At 37.6% G+C, this 23581-nt stretch overlaps 1 protein-coding gene across 10 annotated transcripts in view; it reads left to right on the forward strand.

Annotated features, from left to right (window-relative positions):
- Positions 1-23581, forward strand: part of DOCK3 (dedicator of cytokinesis 3) — a 304174-nt gene that overhangs the window by 119612 nt on the left and 160981 nt on the right. For all 10 annotated transcript variants that reach the window (XR_003507883.1, XM_027523616.1, XM_027523617.1 and 7 more), the window contains exons 6-7: positions 1139-1287; positions 17566-17650. Coding sequence is in view for 9 of the 10 variants with exons in the window: in XM_027523616.1 (XP_027379417.1) it covers positions 1139-1287; positions 17566-17650 (234 nt within the window). In the remaining variant the exon portion in view is untranslated. The remainder of the gene's footprint in view (positions 1-1138; positions 1288-17565; positions 17651-23581) is intronic.

Here is a 23581-nt window from a genome sequence, read left to right on the forward strand (position 1 = left end):
AATGGACCTTTATAAATCTGATGCTCCATTAGATGATTTCTGAGTAGCATGTTGTTCCAAACATTGTAATCATAAGATCAGGGCTACTTAAAAACCTTAGCTGATTCTACAAATTTTTAATTTACTTTCTATAATTTTAATTATAAGTTTATTTATAGCCAGCTTATTTTGAATCCAGCTTATTTTGGCAAGTGTCTCTTTAGGGGAAATCCCAGATAGAGACTTTACTAATACTATGGTAAAGATTGATCTGTCCTTAAAAGTGTTCTTTTGGACTAGTTACATTTGAGGAATTTTAATTATCATATAAAATTGTGCTTCTGTATAATAGAAACAGGAATCAAAAATTCCAAAATCAAGATTTCACTTCTGAGCAAATAGAACTTTAGTTTTTAAACCTGTGTACTTAAATGATTCTTTTTGATAAGCATCTGTGTACTGTCATAGCATTTACAGTTTTTACTTGTAAGGTTAAAAGCACTGTGATGTCCATAATTAAGTTCATTAAGATGTTTCCACTTAACACTTATAAAGGTGAGACTTTTTATTGAACTGAAAAGAGTAGAAATCTGTGACACTGGGGACACATACTGTTTTCAAAAGCTAATTAAAACTAGATGAGGCCTGGAAACCTGGAATGAATCTCACTCCAGAGACTGTAACTTTATGTTGGAGCAGTTCCTTCAAAATAGGGCAAGTGATTCTCTCCCTCCCTCCCGCAACTTCAGTATCCTTCTGGAGAAACCAGAGGTGTTGCTGGATGGTTGAAATCTTCCTTGTAACATACAGAGTAACTTCTGTCAGTGAAAACCTCTCTAGGCTTCTTTGTTTCTTTTTTTTGTGATTGAGTTTAGTAACTTACTGGAAAATTAATAGTCCAGGATAGAGTAAACAAATGGCATTTTACATGAGCCAGGTCAATTATGTTGTTAGATATCACTTTATAGAGATTTTTAGACAGTAGGAACTAAGGACATTGTTTTAAGATTCTTAAATAAGCTTCTCTTTACATTGCCTTTTTATTTTTTTAGAGGTTCAGAGAAATGAGCACTTTTCATAGTTTAACTGTTTCTCTTTTTTTTCATTCCCTTTCCATATCCCTTTTTTATTTCACCCAACACCAAAAATGCCCTTTCAGAAACATAAAGTAGATCTTTTCTACAAGCTGCGCCATGTGATGAATGAACTTATTGACCTTCGAAGGCAGCTCCTGTCTGGTCACCTGACTCAGGATCAGGTGCGGGAGGTTAAGCGGCACATCACCGTGCGCCTGGACTGGGGCAATGAGTAAGTATGAATACCATTCGGGTATCTCTCAGTTTCATTTATGATAACTCAGTCCTTACGAAGTTTGTACCTGATCAAAGCTTATCTTTAGTAATGAAAAGACATGGTTGTATTCTCTACTAAGCTTTGATCATTTTATAATGAGTAGTTGTTTCTTGTACTTTATAGCAAAGGATATTCACTGGTTGGTTCTACTCACTGAAACTCTGTCAGTCTCTATTTTCAGCCTCTATTTTTACTTCCAGAAAATTAAATAATTGGACTGCATTAGCCTCTGGGCTTTCTTCCAGCTCAAATTCCTTGGTCGTAGACCTCAGTAATCAGAATACTCTTTTGTTTCATCCTTTAGTATCTTTTAATTTCATGTGAATTTAGTGTCCTTTACATCTTACAGTCATATAATGAATCTGAGTAAGCATATACTACAAATGGAAACTGTCTACATCTATACTTCAGAATATTCTTAACTAATTTATCATTCAGAAATAGTCCTGTATTTATGCAGTGGGTATGCTTATTTACTATTGCCATACAAGTAAAATTATAAGACTTTGACATGGGAAGCTAGAGTAGATAGTACTCAGGTTTTATTTCCTCCAGACTTAATAATTGATATAATTCTCAAATGCTTTTGTCGTATTTTCTTAAAATCGGGCCCATTGAACTTCGAAGTGACTAGATTGCTTCCTATTTAAGATATACAGATACCTGAAAGTATATTTTAGAACAAGTGTTTAGCTCCTCTCCTCCTCAAGACATGATTGAAATGATAAAAAAAAAAATAAAAGGAATGGGAGAAGCCCAGCAATAAATGGGAAATATGAGCCCATTTCTAGAAGCTAAAAAATAGATGGAGGATTAGTGACAGAAGAAGCCTATAATATGGAGGAAAACTTAGTTAATGAAGGAGCTGGTCTACCTTGCAGCTGCTAGAATCATGAAAGAAAGGGAGTGTGTATGGGGAGGGAGGAGGGAGGAGGGTTCAGGATGGGGAACACATGTATACCTGTGGCAGATTCATTTTGATATATGGCAAAACCAATACAATATTGTAAAGTTAAATAAAATTAAAAAAAATAAAAATAAAAGGAAAAAAAATAATAAAAGGAAGAGAGAGAAAAAAAAGTATGTAAAGTAATAGTTCACCGCCATGAGTGGAAAGCCTGGCAGCCAGCTGTTTCCCCTTTAGATGAACGAAGACCAACTGCCTAGTGGGAAACTGGGCAACAAAAGTTTGAACTGGGACTTTATTGGAAAGCCTTCCATTGTGAGGCATTTAAGGGTTTCAGAGTATAATGACCAGATCCCTTCTACCTACCAGAAAGAGAAACTTGCTAGACATTCACCCATGTATAAAATCTCTGCATGTCTCTAGTGCCTTTTCAGAGAAGGCAATGGCAACACACTCCAGTACTCTTGCCTGGAAAATCCCATGAACAGAGGAGCCTGGTAGGCTGCAGTCCATGGGGTCGCTAAGAGTCGGACACGACTGAACGTCTTCACTTTCACTTTTCACTTTCATGCATTGGAGAAGGAAATGGCAACCCACAGTGTTCTTGCCTGGAGAATCCCAGGGACCAGGGGAGCCTTGTGGGCTTCCAACTATGGGATCACACAGAGTCGGACACCACTGAAGCAACTTAGCAGCAGCAGCAGCAGTGCCTTTTAAATTTGAATGGACAATCGAGTATTACCAGGTATTTGAAGAAATACTTTCACAGGGAAAAAAGGGAGATGAATAAAATATCTGGCCTGAGAGAGAGCTTGGGATTAGCAAAGAACGTTAAAAATTCCTGAGTATCCTCAAAGAGAATCAAGAAGATTCATTATGTATTATAAAATGCTATGAAAAAGGAAGAGAGAGTAGGACTTCAAAAAAGAATTCAGGAAGAGAACAGGAAGATAAGATTTTTTCCTTTATTCCCAGAATACTGAAATATCTTTTTTTTAAATTTTATTTTATTTTTAAAATTTACAATATTGTATTAGTTTTGCCAAATATCAAAATGAATCCACCACAGGTATACCCGCGTTCCCCATCCTGAACCCACCTCCCTCCTCCCTCCCCTACCCTCCCTCTGGGTCGTCCCAGTGCACCAGCCCCAAGCATCCAGTACCGTGCATCCAACCTGGACTGGCGACTCGTTTCATACATGATATTATACATGTTTCAATGCTTCAAATATCTTTTTTTAAACAAGTTTATTAACATTAGCTTCCCTGGTGGCTTCCCTGGTGACTCAGATGGTAAAGAATCTGCTTGCAATGCAGGATAGGATAGGATAGGACAATCGCTCAGTCGTGTCCGACTCTTTGCAACCATGTGGACTGTAGCCCACCAGACTCCTCCGTCCATGGGATTCTCCAGGCAAGAATACTGGAGTGGGTTGCCATTTCCATCTCCAGAGGATCTTCCCGACCCAGGGATCGAACCCAAGTCTCCCGCATTGCAGGCAGACGCTTTAACCTCTGAACCACCAGGGGTTCAATCCCTGGGTCAGGAAGATCCCCTGGAGAAGGGAATGGCCACTCACTCCAGTATTCTTGTCTAGAGAATTCCATGGACAGAGGAGCCTGGTGGGCTGCAGTTCATGGGGTCACAAAAAGTCGCACATGACTAAGCAACTAACACACATTAACATTAGCAGTTTTATTCACATACAGATCCCCAATTTTTTATTTTTTAATTTTAATTTATTTATTTTTAATTGGAGGATAATTGCTTTACAATATTATGTTGGTTTCTGCCATACATCAACATGAGTTAGCCATAGATACATATGTGTCCCCTCCCTCTTCAACCTCCCTCCCACCTCCTGCCCCATCCTACTCTTGTAGGTTGTCACAGTGCACCAGATTTGAGCTCCCTGCATCATATAGCAAATTTCCACTGGCTGTCTAGTTTTACATATGGTAATGTGCATGTTTCAGTGCTACTCTCTCAGTTCGTCCGCCCTCTCCTCCCATCTCTACCCGTGTCCACAAGTCTGTTCTCTACGTCTGTGTCTCTGTTGCTGCCCTGTAGTTAGATTCCTCAGTGCCATCTTTCCAGATTCCGTATGTATGCATTAATATATGATATTTGTCTTTCTCTTTCTGACTTACTTCACTCTGTATAATAGGCTCTAGGTTCATCCACCTCATTAGAACTGACTCAGATGGGTTCTTTTTTATGGCTAAGTACAGATCACCAATTTAAATCAGACAGTTTAATGATTTTTAGTATATTCACAGACTTAATACAACCATCACCAGAATCAATTTTATCACCCCTAAAATAGCTGTGATATTTTTAGTTATCATCTCCCTCATCTGTCTCTAAAGATTTGCCTATTCTGGACATTTAATATAAATGGAATCATATAATTGGTCTTTTATAACTGGCTTAATGTGCCCCGCTGTGGGTTTTGGTTTTTCTTCTCCCATTTATTATACTAGGTGTTTGATGGGCTTTTCCAGTCCTAAGTCACCTGGTCTTTGGCTCTGGGAAATTCTCTTCTATCATTTTTTCAGAGTTTCCTCTTTATTGCCTTTGTTCTTTTCCTGGAAATACAACATCTAGATGTTGGATCGCCTAGACTGAATCTCTGTTTACTCTTTCCTCAACCATTTCCTAGCTTTTTGTTTTATTTTCCTAGAGATAACAATAATAATTTTAGTTATTTGTGACCTTTTGAAGTGACAGTGTCCTGTCCTTATTTGTTTCATTAAATTATAGCCTCTCTTGACTGTTAACAGGATTGCTTGGCACACATCACAGATTCCTTGTATGATATAACATGGATTCAGATGTACCATAAATCAGACAGTATTCTCTAAATCTAATTTTGGGCAATAAAAATCTTAGCAAATGTAATGTGCATAGCTGGTGATCTTGTCTCCTCTGCTCAAGACAGTAGAATATATATAAAATGGTATCATTGTATTTATTTTAAACCATCAATAATAGTAGTAATTTGCAAACACATCATCCCTATGTGCCAAGCAAATTGTTAGTCTTGAACTGATGGTAATAACAGTTACATAAATCCTGTGTTGCAGTTTCACTGCACTATACATATCAGTAAATGAACAAGAGAAATATTTTAGAAATATCAATACCTCTTTATGATGAAAGTTACAAAACAGACCAGTTATATTTTGCAATCAAATCTTAAAACTTAAAGATAATACCTTGGAAACAAGTTCAAATTATATTTCGAAAAGAGAACACTGAAGTATCTATCAGTGAAGTACAGAGCTATTCCACCTTTATTAATAACTTTTTCTCAGCAAAGTAGGAACATGCTTGTGTGTGTTTGGGGAGGTGTTTATATGTTCATTTTAATAAACAAAAACCAGGAATGTAGTTCTATCCCCCTACACTTTTTAACTTTCTCCCTCCTTTCTCCTATAATCCTCCTCTCCAGGTGTTTCTGTATCTTCTTCCCTCCTTTCTCCCTCCCCTTCCACTTCTTTCTTTCCCTAGTTTTTCATTCTATTTTCCCCTCTACCCCTGGTGGAAAATACAGTCACTTAAAAAAACTCAAATGAGAACTTTGTAGGTCTACTGTTATTAAAGGAAAAAGACAAACTGATGGGACTATTCTCTCTGGTTCTCACTTGAACTAAATAATCCTTGTAAAAATATTCCTTCTTAATTTGAAAGAAGAGATGGTGTACTGCAAAATGAAGTCATTCCATACCATTAAGTTAACTAAAGGAGACTGTTCCATGCAACAGCTGAGCACCGATAACTATATCCGTTGTTCACCTTTTATGCCCTCATAGCTCTACGCTTCTTGTTCCACTAACACTTAAAAATACCATAAAATATTGAAGCTTAGCATATGTTGGCATGTTGTGAGTGCACAATCAATATTTTCTGAATGTATTTTTACATTATAATTGATATAATGAAGTATTAATCATATATAATTTTAAACTTTGTAACTTTTTCTTTAGACTCTTAGACCTTATAGCTCTGCCTTTTCAGAATCTATTTCAGAAGCTCTTAATAACAGCTATTAATAGTTTCTTGAGTACATCAACCTGTATCACTGTGGCAAGTACCTGGTCTAACTCGTATGCATGGTTATAATGAAATGCTATTATATTCTTCCAAGACAAGAGCTCTGTTTTACCCTGTGAGGAAAGTAAGGCTCAGAAGCACTTTTTTGTTGCGTAGTGAGTGGTAGAGCTGGTGTTTGTACCCAGAACTGACACCAAAGCCCATATAGTTTATGCAGGGCCTTACCATGATTATTTTTAGGTGTGACTCTTAAAACCAGGAAAATTATTGTCAGTATCTCTAGTCTGTGGGTTATTTGATCTTTGTTTTGTTATCTATACTGTATGCCCATAATATATATATGCTTTAACATGAGTTTGAACTTCCCAGGATAAAAACTAAACTGGTACTATCGTCAATATTTTATTCAGAGTTTAAATTAAATGCAGAGCTCTCCACATCTACATAATAGCCATTTTAATTTTATTCCCTGAGATTAGGCATTATTATTTATTTGGCTGAAAATTTGAAGATTCCAACACTAAATTTACATGGCTTATACTTGTTGGCCTCATCACCTATGTGCACACTCATTCTATAAGTGAAAATTATTAAAATTGTATTAGGTACCAATCAGCATTTATAATATTATGTCCTAAAATACAGGAAGGGTATTAAAACAAGGCTGTATTCAAATTAACTAGCCATCATCTCTACTAAAGTCTTCTATTCAAAGAATAAGTCAGTTAATTACATCTTCTCCAAGGGAATTTTAAAATAATTCGTCTAGCAATGTAATTTTAACATGTTAATTTAATATTTTTGACACCTTCCATAAAGATATTGAGAAAATTTTCTTCTCAGTCTCTAATATCATCACCACAGTAAATACAGCATAGCTCAGTTAAAGTTACATTAACCCAGGACTGCTGACACAGCCTAATTAATCTTTGCCTTAGAAAAATACCTATTCTAAGAGTAAAAAATATTTTACTCTTAGAATAATTTATGGGATTTTTGTATTTCTTTTTTAGGTATAAAGTAAGACTTGAATAAAATGTGAACATTTATAAGCTTTTGTTGAATTAGAATGATGTTTCTATAGATTTCAGGTATCAAATGAGAAAATTGGTTATCTTTTTATTGTGAAGTGTCATCATTTGAGACAAATCACCAATAAATGTATACTTTATAGTTATTTTGTTCTGTCTTTCTCTTCCTCTCTATCATATTACCAGGTTTCTTACAGAAAAACCCAAATGAACTTTTTGGCCAATCTAATATTTCCCTCCCTTGCCTTTCTTTTGCACCTTCTCTTAGGTTTTTAAAGATCTCAACCCACCTATATCTCTTTCTTCCCACTTAGTTTATGTTTTTTGCCAAGGGAATTGCTCTTGGAGGAAGCAGCACAAGCAATAATTTGGGTTGTACTATGTGAAAAATACAGCCACTCCCGAGTTTCCTCTGAGTAGATTCTTAGCTAGGACTCGGATAGGTTTATGGTTTAGTACTTTCTCTTTGGGCTTCCCTGATAGTTCAGTTGGTAAAGAATCCACCGGCAATGCAGGAGACCCTGGTTTGATTCCTGGGTTGGGAAGATCCCCTAGAGAAGGGATAGGCTACTCACTCTAGTATTTTGGGGCTTCCCTTGTGGCTCAGCTGGTAAAGAATCTGCCTGCAATGTGGGAGACCCGGGTTCAATCCCTGGGTTGGGAAGATCTCCTTGAGAAGGGAACAGCTACCCACTCCAGTATTCTGGCCTAGAAAATACCATGGACTACAGTCCATGGGGTCACAAAAAGTCGGACATGACTGAGCAACTTTCACTTTCACTTTCTCTTTAAGGGCATAGTGATATTTTCTAGCTTCAGGACATCTGAAATTAGTAGAAGCTTCCAGTGCCTTCTTGGAGTTCTAATATAAGATGTTGTGCCCATCATCATTCAGTAGCTTGTCATACTTAAGTCTGAGATAACCGTGTTTAAAGTATGTATGTGTCAAAACTCTTCTGTCAAGTTATCATGTTCAAATAATTACGTTATACTCATACACACACGCTCATACTTATTCTTTGTGCATCTTTTCTGCTCTTCGGCATACCCTGCACTTACCACAGTACCTGCATTTGATAGGCACTACGTGAAAATACCTAAGTAGCAGGGTAGGTTTTCCTTATGCCTGTTGGCTACTCATTCATCAGTGTATGTTTTTTTTCCTTTCTGGACTGATGTATTGACACAAAATTATTCTTCAGACTATTTTGATCAAATTGATTATAGTCACTGATAGCCACTAGTATTTAACTTCATTGTTGTTATTAATAGTGGAAAGGTGACAGGTATAGTGGAAATACCATGGGTTTAGAGTAAGACAGACCTAGCTTGAGACAAGCGCAACTGTACTTCCTTAATAGGCTCCGTAGTAGCCTGGGCTTTGGTTTACTCAGTTATAAGATGGGTTTAAAACTGTGTACTTCTCATAGTTCCTAGAGGGGATATACATAAAATCCTATGTAAAATGCCTATTCCGAGTAAATGTTCACTAAAAGGTAGCTATTATTAGTTACATGTTACATTTTATTATTATGTAAATATAAGTATACCATGCTTTCATTTGTTACGTATATATGCTCCTTTTAAATATTAGAAAAGGTCACTGCCCACAGAAAATCTTAGTATCTCTGGCTTTTCTCAATTGATTCTGTGGAAGAACTATAAGGTTTGTGCAAAAGTAATTACAGTTTTGGATCATGAATTTTAAATCATTATAACTAGGCTCAAACACATCTTTGTTAATCAAAATAGGAATCATTACAATCAACACATTCTTGCCAATGAGAAATAAGGTAGCTTATTCCTGTAGTGTAAAAATCCATGCTTTGGGATTCAGTGAACTCTTGGAAAGCATTTTCTGCATCATGCTGGTTATGGAAGCATTTTCCCTGAAAAAGTTGTCAAGATGCTTGAAGGAAGCATTAGTCAATTGGTGAGATGTCAGGTGAATATGGCAGATGAAGCAAAACTTCATTCAACTTTTGAAGCATTGGTTGTATGACATGTGGTCGGGCATTGTTATGGAGAAGAATTGGCCCTTTCTGTTAACCAACTCCTGGCTGTAGCCATTGTGATTTTCAATGCTTTCATCAATTTGCTGAGCATATTTCTCAGATATAATGGTTTCCCCAGCATTCAGAAAGCAGTAATGGATCAGACTAGCTAACAGTGACCATGACTATGACCGTGAGTAGTGGATCAGACCACCAAACAGTGACCATGACCTTTTTTGATGCAAGTTAGGCTTTGGGAAGTGCTTTGGAGCTTCTTCTCAGTCCAGCAACTGAGCTAGTCATCAGTGGTTGTTGTATAAAATCCACTTTTCATCACAAGTCACAATCTGATCAAGAAATGGTTTGTTTTTGTTGCCTAGAAAAAGAGAAGTTCAGTTCAGTCACTCAGTCGTGTCCGACTCTTTGCGACCCCATGAACCACTGCACGCCAGGCCTCCCTATCCATCACCAGCTCCCAGAGTCCATCCAAACCCATGTCCATTGAGTCGGTGATGCCATCCAACCATCTCATCCCCTGTCCCCTTCTCCTCCTGCCCTCAATTTTCCCCAGCATCAGGGTCTTTTCAAATGAGTCAGCTCTTCGCATCAAGTGGCCAAAGTATTGGAGTTTCAGCTTCAGCATCAGTCCTTCCAATGAACACCCAGGAGTGATCTCCTTTAGGATGGACTGGTTGGATCTCCTTGCAGTCCAAGGGACTCTCAAGAGTCTTCTCCAACACCACAGTTCAAAAGCATCAATTCTTCGGTGTTCAGCTTTCTTTATAGTCCAACTCTCATATCCATACATGACCACTGGAAAAACCATAGCCTTGACTAGATGGACCTTTGTTGACAAAGTAATGTCTCTGCTTTTTAATATGCTGTCTAGGTTGGTCTTAACTTTCCTTCCAAGGAGTAAGTGTCTTTTAATTTCATGGCTGCAGTCACCATCTGCAGTGATTTTGGAGCCCCAAAAAATAAAGTCTGACACTGTTTCCACTGTTTCCCCATCTATTTCCCATGAAGTGATGGGACTGGATGCCATGATCTTAGCTTTCTGAACATTGAGCTTTACGCCAACTTTTTCACTCTCCTCTTTCACTTTCATCAAGAGGCTCTTTAGTTCTTCTTTACTTTCTGCCATCAGGGTGGTGTCATCTGCATATCTGAGGTTATTGATATTTCTCCTGGCAATCTAGACTCCAGCTTGTGCTTCCTCCAGCCCAGCGTTTCTCATGATGTACTCTGCATATAAGTTAAATAAGCAGGGTGACAATATACAGCCTTGATGTACTCCTTTTCCTATTTGGAACCAGTCTGTTGTTCCATGTCCAGTTCTAAGTGTTGCTTCCTGACCTGCATACAGGTTTCTCAAGAGGCAGGTCAGGTGGTTTGGTATCCCCATCTCTTTCAAAATTTTCCAGTTTATTGTGATCCACACAGAATAAGAGAAGATGATACTTCAAAACAATGATTTTTTAAAATTTTTTAGTTAGCTCATGAGGCACCCACTTACCAAGCTTTTTCACCTTTCCAATTATCTTCAAATGCTAAGGCTTCCCTGATAGCTCAGTTGATAAAGAATCCACCTGCAATGCAGGAGACCCCAGTTCGATTCCTAAATAGGGACGATCCCCTGGAGAAGGGATAGGCTACCCACTCCAGTATTCTTGGGCTTCCCTTGTGGCTCGCTGGTAAAGAATCTGCCTGTAATGCGGGAGACCTGAGTTCAGTCCCTGGGTTGGAAAGATTGCCTTGAGAAGGGAAAGGCTGTGCACTCCAGTTTTATGTCCTGGAGGATTCCATGCACTGTATAGTCCTTGGGGTCACAAAGAGTGGGACATGACTGAGCAACTTTCACTTCACTTCACTTCGAATAACAAATGACTGTAGAATGGTTGAATGGTTGATGTTGAGTCCTTTGGCAACTTCTCATGTAGTTTTAAGAGGATCAGCTTTGATGGTTGCTCTCAGTTGGTCACTGCCAACTTCGAATGGCCAGGCACTGTGCTCTTCATCTGCAAGGCTCTCATCTCCTTTGCAAAACTTCTTGAACCACCACTGCACTGAATGTTCGTTAGCAGTTCCTGAGCCAAATGTGTTGCTGATGTTGCAAGTTGTGTCTCCTGTTTTACGACCCATTTTGAACTCAAATAAGAAAATTACTCGAATTTGCTTTTTGTCTAACATCATTTCCATTGTCTGAAATAAATATAAAATAAACAGAAAGTAATAAGTCATTAGCAAAAAAACATAGAGTAAGAAATGTGCTTTAAAATGTTTTTAAATGTAATGTATTTTAAATGATGTAATTAAAATAACATAATCACATTTATTAAGACTGTATTCCAATATCAAATGGCAAATTTCAGCAATGCAAAAACTGCAGTTATGTTTGCACCAACCTAATAAATCCTAAATGCCTTTAAACATCCATCATATATTATTAGTTAACTTCAGGTTATTTTCTGTGTTCTGTGGTTCAGATGAGGAAACCCAGAAGGAAGAAGATACAATAGAATAGAGGGTGTCCCTGTTCTAGTGGTTAAGAATCCACCTGCTAACGTAGAAGACTTGGGTTCGATCCCTGATCCAAGAAGGTCACACATGATGTGGAGCAACTAAGCCTGTGTGCCTCAACTACTGAGCCTATGCTGTAGAGCCTAGGGGTCACATGTACTGAGCCCACGGGCTATACAACTACCGAAGCCCATGCAGCCTAGAGCCTGTGCTCTGCAGCAAGAGAAACCACTGCCATGAGAAGCCCCCACAACACAGCTAGAGAGCAACAAAAACTCAGCACAGCCAAACAGAAATAAAGAAATAAAATTATATTTTAAAAAGAAAATATAATATGGAACATTCAAAAGGCATGTAAAATTCAAAGAATTTGTTAGATTAAGAACTTTTGAGAGGCACACCTAAAAGAATGTAGGAGCAGAAATATGTCTCATTCACTGCTCTGTCCCTTAGTTCAGTATGAGCTTAGCATAGAGTAGGTGCTAAGAAATATTTATTGAATTATTGAAATTATTGAATGATTAATCCATTAATTATTGTGATTAATAATATTGTGATCAATGGCACCCCACTCCAGCACTCTTGCCTGGAAAAGCCCATGGATGGAGGAGCCTAGTAGGCTGTAGTCCATGGGGTTGCTAAGAGTCAGACACGACTGAGCGACTTCCTTTCACTTTTCATTTTCAGGCATTGGAGAAGAAAATGGCAACCCACTCCAGTGTTCTTGCCTGGAGAATCCCAAGGACAGGGGAGCCTGGTGGGCTGCCATCTGTGGGGTCGCACAGAGTCAGACATGACTGAAGCGACTTAGCAGCAGCAGCAGCAGCATAGTGATTAATAACAAAGGGTGAAAGAAGACTAAATATTTTTATGAAGACTGTTCACCTAAGCTTTTCCAATGGCTCAGAGGGTAAAGAATTTACCTGCAGTGCAGGAGATATAGGTTCAATCCCTGGGTCGAGAAGATCCCCTAGAGGAGGAACTGAAGACCCACTTCAGTGTTCTTGCCTGGAAAATTCCATGAACAGAGGAGCCTTGTGGCTAAGTCCTAAAGGTCACAAAGAGTCCAACACCACTTAGCTACTAAACACACATTCACCTAAGCCATTAGTAAGACCCATTTTGGAAGCAGTTCTGTACTACATCTATTTTTTGTTGTTGTTGTTGTTCAGTCACTAAGTTGTGTCCAACTTTTTCGGCCCCATGGATTGCAGCATACCAGGCTCTTCTAATCTTCCACTGTCTCCCAGAGTTTGCTCAAATTTATGTCTATTGAGTCATTGATCTTGTCTAACCATCTCATCCTCTGTCGCCCCCTTCTCCTTTTGCCTTCAGTCTTTCCCAGCATCAGAGTCTTTTCCAGTGAGATGGACCTTTCCATCAGGTGGCTAAAGTATTGGAGCTTCAGCTTCAGTGTCAGTCCTTCCAATGAGTATTCAGGGTTGATTTCCTTTAGGATTGACTGGTTTGATCTAACCTTGCAGTCCAAGGGATTCTCAAGAGTTCTCCAGCACCACAATTTGAAAGCATCAATTATTCGGCACTCAGCCTTCTTTATAGTCCCACTGTTACATCCATACATGACTAATGGAAAAACCATAGCTTTGGTTAGACAGACCTTTGTTGGCAAATTAATGTCTCTGCTTTTTAATATGCTGTCTAGGTTTGTCATAGCTTTTCTTCCAAGGAGTAGATGTCTTTTAATTTAATGGCTGCAGTCACTGTCTGCAGTGATTTTGGAGTACAGGAACCTAAAATCTGTCACTGCTTCCATTTTTTACCCCTTCTATTTGCCATGAAGTGGTGGGACCAGAATGCCATGATTTTAGTTTTTTGAATGTTGAGTTTTAAGGTAGCATTTTCACTCTCTCCTTTCACCTTCATCCAGAGGCCCTTTAGTTCCTCTTCACTTTCTGCCATGCTGGTATCACCTGCATATCTGAGGTTTTTATTTCTCCTGGAAATCTTGATTCCAGTTTGTGATTCATCCGTCCTGGCATTTCATATGATGTACTCTGCATATAGGTTAAATAAGCAGGGTGGCAATATACAAACTTGTTGTACTCCTCTCCCAATTTTGAACTATGTCTATGTGTAGATACATATGTAGTTGTATGCCTCCTGCTTGTGTCTATCTGTTTAGGAGTCTTTTTTTGGACATTCTCTTTAATCACAATCCTTGTACTTTAAGTCATATTTTAGCTAATGATGTAACACATAATGACAATTGTAACATTGGAAGCAGTTCACAGTGCCTGGAAGTGTAGTGAGTGCTTTACATGGATTAATCCTTACAGTAGTCTATGATAGTAGAAAAGAGTCAAGAAGAGTCCTACTTGTGGGAGAGTCAAGATACAAACTAGGCAATCCAATATCAGAGCGCATGCACCTAACCACTCTGATGCACTACCTTCCTTTGCTGTGAGAAGAGACTAAGTTGTCTCTCCCCTGTGCTTAACTGTTCACTATTTTTAGAATATTCTATAGGAAGAAGTAGCCAGGAATCTCTTTTACAGGGTGAAATTTTAGTGAACATGTGTTGTTTCTCCCTGTGCACCATCTCTGCCTTCTTCCACTGAGGACAGTTCTTCACTTTAGCTCTTGAAAACTGCTTTTCTTCCATTGAAGATGATCTTAGAGGAAATCAGCATTTGGTTTAATTAGATCACCTGTTAATCATTTTCTTACTGCCTAAGATAATGACTGGCAACCCACTCCAGTACTCTTGCCTGGAAAATCCCATGGGCGGAGGAGCCCAGTAGGCTGCAGTCCATGGGGTCGCGAAGAGTTGGACAGGACTGAACGACTTCACTTTCACTTTTCACTTTCATGCATTGGAGAAGGAAGTGGCAACCCACTCCAGTGTTCTTGCCTAGAGAATCCCAGGGATGGGGGAGCCTGGTGGGCTGCTGTCTATGGGGTCACACAGAGTTGGACACGACTGAAGTGACTTAGCAGCAGCAGCAAGGTAAGGAAACAGGAAACAACGGTACTATGTTCTAGCGACTTCTAGGAGAGGGAAAGCACTTTGCTCTTAGGGGAGAATTAACATGCTCAATATGAACATTTGCTTGGCTCAAAACTACTCTTATTTCCTGTATCTAACACCATTTTATGGTACATGGTAGATCCTCAGCCAGTGTCTTTGGTGTGAGTTGATGGATATATGGGTGAATAATTGAATGGACAAGCCAGCTAAGGTTTTCACAGTGCTAAGGTAGAGTTTTCATAGATGCCTCCAGACAAGCTCCTGGAGACTGCATGTGGTGCACTACCACTGGGCACGTATTCTCATGGCCTTACTGACTTAGATCCATGTGGATTTTTTCTTAAGTTATTGTAATGAAAACATCTGTTTTGATTGGATTATTTGTACAGTCTTTCTTTTTGTTAAGTTATTGTAATATTGAGACTGCCTCCTGTATTTTGTGACTACCAGTGGTTAAAGAATATGCATAAAATCTTTATTTTTGTATTTAAAGAAGTTTTCACAGCATGACTACAGAAAATTTGTAAAATGTTTTAGGTTGATAAATTGTCTAATTTCACTTTCTTATACAAATTCTATTATCATTTTTGTGATCTTTCCACTGTTTTTCCATATGCATGTAAAAGTATCCTGAATATTTGATATCATAACTTCATTATCTTTAAATTATAAATTGCTTTTTAAGATGAGAGAGAGAGAAAGGATGGGCTTCAACTATATCTTGCTCTCCATGACACTACTGCCTTTACATGCTGTAAGTATTAGAAGCCAGAGGCCTGAAATTATTTCAGAGAAATTAAGAATAATTAATAAGAGCTGATTGAATGGAGTACCTCTTTGATGAATGAAGACAGGAAATAAAATCTCTTACAGATTTAAGAGCGTTAACTTCAGGAATCATATTTGATGGTGTGGTTTTACCTTTAAACTATGAACTATTGTAGTTAAGGCCAACAGCGTATTACTGATTTTCTCATCATGAAAAACTGGATATTTTTTTTTTTTAGCATTTAGTACCAAAAAATTGTTTCCTCTTTAAAAACTCACATTTCTCTATTGTAGAATAAAACAAATTATAGTAGTAGATAACAGAAAAATAAAAGATTTTTATCCTTTAATAGGAAAATAGTTTTCTTTTTTCTTGCCTGCTAAAAACTATACATCTAAATTTTAATTTTTGATCATAGTAATCATACTCGTCTGTGTGATTAGTGTATTTACTTATGGCTTCTTCATGTAGGTTTTAGTTCCCATTTGTATTTTATCAGTCTTATTTCTTATTACAATTTCTTGAACTTCTTGATATAAAATATAAAAAAATAAAAACCTTTTCCTATAAAATAAGGTATAAATTATAATAAAGTACTTTTGCGTTTTGGATGTATACATGGCTTATTTCAAAGAAGAGTTTCAGATTTCAGTGTAATGTAGTAAAGGTTTATTTCTCAGTGAGAGTTTTATGCACAGAAAGAGCCTAGAGAATTTGTTAGCATATGTTAACATTCTCAACATAGTTCATAATCTAGGTGAAGAGAAATATATATATATATATATACATATATATACACTTCTCCTTCCATCATCTATGGAGTACTTTGCTGCGTGCAGTAATTCATGACACTTGTTTTAGAGTAGGGTGATTACAGAGCATCTCTGAAACCCTGATGAGAGTTATAGGCCCTCTGCTCGGAGGAAATGAATACATGAACACATGCACATGCTTGTATAAGTAGTTGCAGGGTTCCACAACCCCCTAATTCATTGGCCTCCAGATTTAGAGCTGTTGTTCTAGAGAGTGGAAAGGACCTAATATGTATTGGAAAGAAATTTGAACCTAAGAGCTCTTCCTGTACAGACTTATTTCCAGTGTCCTATATTGCCTCCTAACCAACCATTAATCATCATCACTTGTTCCTTCTGCCCAAGTTACACCAGATCTTTGAAGTTTTGTTTTCTTCAGTAGTAGTGCTCCCTGGTTAAACTTCCATCTAAAATGTCTTAAGATATTGGCTAATGTGTGGTGAAGTCTTTACTATAACCCAATGTCAATATTAATTAAGTTAAAAATGAGATAAAACGCAACCAAAACATGCATTTCTTTGAGTCTAATACTTTTAGGAGTAATTGTTTTCCTTTTTTTGTGGCCATACCACATGCCTTGCAGGATCTCAATTCCCTAACCAGGGATTGAACCTGTGCCCTCAGCACTGAAAGTACAGAATTTTGGACCTCCTGGAATTCCCAGGAGCTTATTTTTGTATTTAACTTTGAATTCCATATCTACTTGGACATTAAATAATTTTTGTTATCCTAGTGAAAGTAATGCATAGATTGAGCCTTGTTCATACTTGTAGGATGGGGGAAATAGAAAAATAAACGAGACTTATTAATGATATGAGAAAAGAAAATCCATCCATAATGAACTCAAGCAATCTGTTAACAAATGTGATACTGAATGAATCCTTTTTTAGCATTACAGGGAGAACTGCTTGATGACTAAAATTGTCACAGTCTTAATATTCCTAGCCTCATTTATTTATCTAAAGGTGAACATTGTTGTTCCTGTCTGACTCTTTGTGAGTCACAGTTAAGCTGGATAAAGGCATGTTCCTGCTAAGGCAGCATCTGAACCTCTGTCCACAAGGTCATGGCTGGCATAGGCTTCCAGGCATATAAAGAGAGGTGAGTAATCTGAGGACACGGCATGCTGAACGTGGTCTTTCTCTTTCCTAGGCATTTGGGCCTGGATCTGGTGCCTCGAAAGGACTTTGAAGTAGTGGACTCAGACCAGATCAGTGTCTCAGACCTCTATAAAATGGTAAGAAATATTACACAGGATAGTTTGTTCCTGCACACTTAAGTTTTTTCTCTCTTATTATCTCTAATTACATTATGAAACAATATTGCTAAAATCATTCACCTTTGTTTCAAGTGTATTTAAGGGGATCTTCCTTATCAGGACAGTACCTATCATACTCAATCTCTAAAGGGAATTACTGTGTAGGGCTGTTGGGCTTACTGTAATGTCTAGGGGTCATTTCTCAGTTGGTGTTGCTGGTGAAGAGAGCTCCTTCAGCATGAAGAAGTTACTAAAAGAGAAGATACTGAAGCTGAAAAGAGCCAGTTATTAGTTAATATAGTGATTAACCCTGGAAATAAAGTACCAGCATTTCTTTAAAAAATTTTTTTTATTGAGTTATAGTTGATATACATTGTTGTGTTAGTTTCTGGTGTATAGCAAAGTGATTCAGTTTTATGTGTGTATGTGTATTCTTTTTCAGATTCTTTTCCATTATAGGTTATTATAAGGTATTGAATATAGTTCCCTGTGTTATACAGTAGGATGTTGTTTATCAGTGTACCAATACTTCTAAGATAAATCTTTAACTATCTGTTGGTTATTATAAAAGTATATTGAATTGATTGATAACCAGGGTGGGTGACATTTTGCAGGCTGAGTGAGAAGAAGTAACTAAAACAAAGGTATGAAATTTTAAAGTAAAACAAATAAACATAAGAAATCTCAGGTGATTATTAAGCTTAGACTAAGGGACTGGGTCAAGCCTCACTTTGAGGAGAATATATTTGAGGTGAGACTATATTGGCGAGAATTACAAGTTTTAGAAAACATTACAAATTTCTGTTAAGAAAATGTAATATTTTTAAGGGAACGCAGAGGATGCAAAGTATGTTGCTTGGTCAAGGACCACAGAAACTTTGCCTAAATAAAATATACAAATAACATATCAATTGCTTCTGTATATTTGCTTATGTATATTTATAAGAATACAAAAGCATTTGTGTTCAGTTGTCATAGAGTGATAGGTGTGAAATTAAAGATGATCATGACATTCTTTTTCTTAAGAATATCACCATCTAGGATATTGGTTGCTCTTTCTAGGTTATGGAGGATCGGATAATATTTCTTCCCAGGACAATACAAGTATGATTTTGCATACAAAATTCTACACTCAATTTTAGGGAATTGATAATTGCCTCTGAAACCCATGCATGGTCCCCATGTTTAAAAATTACTCTAGTGGGATCAGATAGACCACAAACAAGAATGTTTATGAGCTGCATGTAATAATTAAGATATACACTCCTGCTGTTAGAGGGAGTGACTGATATCCTGGGACTGGGAAAAATCTATGAAAACTTCCAATTAAAGCTTCCAGGCAAGTGATACTTAAGATGAGTCTTGAGGGATGAGCAAGGCTTCAACAGAAAGACAAGCCAAAAGAAAAGACATCCCAAAATGGCACAGAGCATAGGGAGGTAGTAATTCCAGCAAACTGTAAGATACTTGGTACCTTTGACATATAAGTACGTGTTAGTAATTGTGAGATAAAACCAAGAAAGAGACATCAGCCAGATCATGCAAGCCTTTGTAAGCCCCAAATTGATAGAACTATTACTCTGATAGAACCATGGAGTGATGTGATTGGATGTGGGTTTTAAATGCTGAGAGAGTATAAAATGCAGAAGACTGGAATGAGGGAGAAAGAGACCACAGAAATGATTCAGACAAGAAATAATGGTTAGGCAGCAGTAGGAATGGAGAAGAAATACCATGGAGAATGCAGATGAATTTTGATGATCAATTAGATGTGGAGAGTGAAGGAGACAGAGAATCTTGAAAGCAGTAAGAAAAAAAGGAATTTGTCACTTATAAGAAAACCCTTATTAGACTAACAGCATATTTCTCAGCAGAAACTTTGCAGGCCAGGAGAGTAGGATGATGCAAAGTGCTGGAAGAAAAAAGCTGCCAACCAAGAATATTTGGTTGTCCCAATATGCCGGTTGTCCCAGCAAAGTTGTCCTTAAGAAGCAGAGGAGTTAGGAAGATTTTCCCAGACACAGAAACGCTACAGGAGTTCTTCACTCCTAGACCCGCCTTACAAGATATGCTGAAAGTTCTTCAGGCTGAAATGAAAGGATGCTAACTAGTAGCATAAAAACACATGATGATGTAAAATGCAATGGTAAAGATAAGTATATAGTCAAATTCAGAATACTCCAATACTGCAGTATGGTGATATATAACTCTAATATGAATAAAAGATAGAAAACATAAAAATAACTATAACCACTGTGGAAAATAGAATGAAAGTTCCTCAAAATATAGAAAGTAGAACTACTGTATGATCCAGCAACCCACTTCTGGTGATAGGGCCAAAGGAACTGAAATCAGGATCTCAAAGAAATAGCTTTACTTCCATGTTTATTAAAGCATTATTCATAGTAGCCAACACATGGGAAAAACTTGTGTCTTCATTGATGGATGAGAGGGTAAGAAAAAGGTGGCGTGTACATACAGTGGAATTATTATTCAGTCATAATAAAGAAGGAAATCCTCCCATTTGCATCTTGGATGAACCTTGAGAACACCATGTTGTTAGGTGCAGTAAGTCAGAGAATGGCAAATACTTTATGATCTCACTTGTATACAGAATTTTAAAAAAGCTGAATTCATACAAACAGTAGATTGGTGGTTGCCAAGGGCTGGGGAATGGGAGAAATGAGGAGGTTTTGTTGAAGGGTACAAGCTTCCAGTTATGAGAGCATTGATTTCTGGGAATCTAAAGCATGGGGATTGTGGTTAACAATAATGCATTATGTACTTGAAAATTACCCAAGGAGTAGATCTAATTGTTCTCACCATAGTAACAACAACACAAAGGTAAATGTTAGATGAAGGAGGTGTTAACTAATCTTGTTGTGGTATTCACTTTGCCATATATACAGTATCAAATCACCACATTGTATGCTTTAAGCTCATACAATGTTTATGCCAATTATATATCAATAAAGCTAGAAAACATTTCCCAGAACTTTTAGATAGGAGTACTCAAATTAAAAAAGCCTAAATATTTATCACTTAATAGTGACATTTCAGCTCACTAAAGCTGAAAGTTTCTGGAGAGAAAAATAGGTCACCTGCTAAAGGATTTGTTGTAAGAATAGCATTTGTCTTCTTAATAGCAATATTGAAAACTAGAAAATAATGAGAAATTGCCTTTAAAATTCTGAGGGAAGATAAAATTTAACCTAGAATTCTGTATTTACTCAGCCACACTATCCATCAAGTAGGGAAGTAGCCTAAAGAAAACTTTGGTTGCTCAAAATCTCAAACCTTTTTCTTTGATCCCTTTTCAGGAAACAACAGAGAAATAAGTTATTTATTTGACATGAAGAAGTAAATGAAAAGATGCTTAAATGTCCCATCCAAGAAAGAGATTCTAACTCAAACAGGAGGGGCGGAGGGGCAAAGAATTCTTAGGTTCACATCAGTGGAAGGTGCAGGATGACAGTTGTGTGATAGACCTAGAGAGTAACTGGTCCATGATAAAGCAGGAGGACAGCCAGGTGGGATCTGCTGCTGAAAGGTGTTTATAGAGCTGTGGGCAGGGGGGTGGTTGTAGAAAAGACCCTGTAATTTAAATAAATCCAGTACAAAATCATAAAGTAGTAGAAGAAAGAAAATTTAATTGAAGTACATTCCTTGGCTCAGAAGTGAACTATATATAAAAGTTATAATACTATAAACAAGTTTTAACCATATTTGTGAGCTACTGGGAAGATGGATGAAGGGAAATAGATGTAAACAAGTGTTAAAATCTTCAGCTACCATAAGAAGCCAGTAAATAAATCTCAGACTGGATTTTCAAAAGAGCAGTATGAATATGACATTTTGAAATATATGATAAATGCTAGAAAAAAACACAATAAAGACTGGAAATTGCTTATCTCTGGGGAATGGGATTGGGTGAATGGAGGACTGATTTTTTTATTGCAAGCCTTTAGAGCTATTTAACTTTTAATCAGTTAATGTTTTTTTGAAAGATCAATGTTTATATTTCCATTTCTAGATTTAAATCAATTGATTAGATTATTTATTATAACCATCAAGCATCATTTCGTTGGTGATCTTGACCAGATATATATGTCTTACATTTCCTTGTGAGACCCACAGTATCTAACACAATTCCCAGTGTATATAGCAGGCAATTAATTGTGTTACTCAACTGAATAGAATGCCTCAAGCTGCACTCCCCTCCCCCACCATGTCGTTAGACCTTTATGAACTAATGTACCAGAGTCTCCAAAGGGCTAAAAACGACTTCTCTGTGGGGTAAAATTTGGCAGAGGCAATAGTGTAGTCCATACATTACTTAATTAATGTGTGTTTTGTATGTATATTGCCCTTAGGATATAAAGATGATAAAGATAGGTACCTCATGCACTGGTAGGGCAAAATCCGGAGTTGGGCAGTAAACATGGGAACATAATACGTTAGAGCTCTAATACAGGTGATGATGGTTCTGAAGAGGGAAGTACTAGCTGGCCAGCTGACCACTTCCTGACAGCAGGGTAGTGGTTTTTCCTTACGGTGCAATGAAAGACATTCCAGAATGCCAGTTCTGATGCCATTCTCTGGCCACCCGTGGGTGTGCTTTCAGACTTGGTTGAAGAATTCTTCCCAGATTTGATACCTCAGAAGTCTAGAATGATGTCTGTTACTGTCAGCCGGGATGAGTTACACTGAAATTAGCTGTGAACTCCCATATATAGTCGTAAGTGAATATGAATTGGTAGTCACTTTTAAGAGCTAGTCAGTAAATTCACTTGAGAAGAATGACTTAATGTAGCCCCTAAAAATAAAATAAAGCAGTGGAAAGAGTTTCAGGCCAGTAACTTCCTTCCCAGTGGGATATGGGTCAGTAAACCATAGAAAGCTTGCTTTTTTTTTTGAAAGCATGATTTTCTTAAAGCTTTTTTGTGACCTATTTTATATATGGGGTATTCTTTTGTACATAGGCATTCTGTGTGCTGACCTCCCCAGCTGGTGGAGACCTGTTTTAATTATACTTAATATGTATCATGGGAACATGTATTCCCATGGATGAACATTAATAGTCGATAATAATTAGCTACTATAGCTAATAATGTACATGAATATTTAATAACTACTACAGCTAGTGAGATGCACTTAATATTTAATTGTACTTCAGTTTTATTTAGGGTTAAATATATTTGATAAAAGAACAAAACCATTCTAATCAGCAGCTGTTCTTCTTACCCATGTGATATGAAACAGTCCACCTAAGCAGTGCTATCTCACTGCCTGTGGGGGCCAGAAGGAAGCAGGATAGAAACTCTCATTGCTGAGTCTGCCAAGACCAGGGACCTGAAGAATGGCAAACTTACCATTCTTCCTGGCATTCAGGGTTTACTTCTGAATGTGACAGACTTTTCTATAATAACTAATTATAAAGAACACTACCAATAATAAGAAGAATACTAATGACCATAACAGTGATCAGCCATTTACAGTGTGTACTGTGCTGGGTTAATCTGCACAAGACCCTGTGAGGTTCAGCACAAAATGTCATCCTCACTTTACAGATGAGCAAAGTGTGAGTCAGGATTTAACCAGGAGTTCTGACTCTTGCACTTAGGTCCCTAACTGCTGTGTCATGCTGCTTCCCATTATGTCATTTGAACCTCACAGTAGCCTTGTGAGGAGGACAGTGAAAGCTTTTATTTCATTTTTATAGTCGAGGGGAATGTCCCTTGGAGAGCATAAGCAATTTGTCTGAAGTTTCACAAGCAAGTGCTTGTAGCTGGGATTGGAATCTGCTTCTGCTGACTTTAGCCATCCACAAAGGAGCAGCATGAAGAGATGTTTGGAAAGGAGCCACTTGGGGTTAAAGGCTCTGCCTCCTCCAGTGGAGAGCCCAAGGAA

The sequence above is a fragment of the Bos indicus x Bos taurus genome, chromosome 22 (genome assembly GCF_003369695.1).
Source record: "Bos indicus x Bos taurus breed Angus x Brahman F1 hybrid chromosome 22, Bos_hybrid_MaternalHap_v2.0, whole genome shotgun sequence".
NCBI classification, from domain to species: Eukaryota; Metazoa; Chordata; class Mammalia; order Artiodactyla; family Bovidae; genus Bos; species Bos indicus x Bos taurus.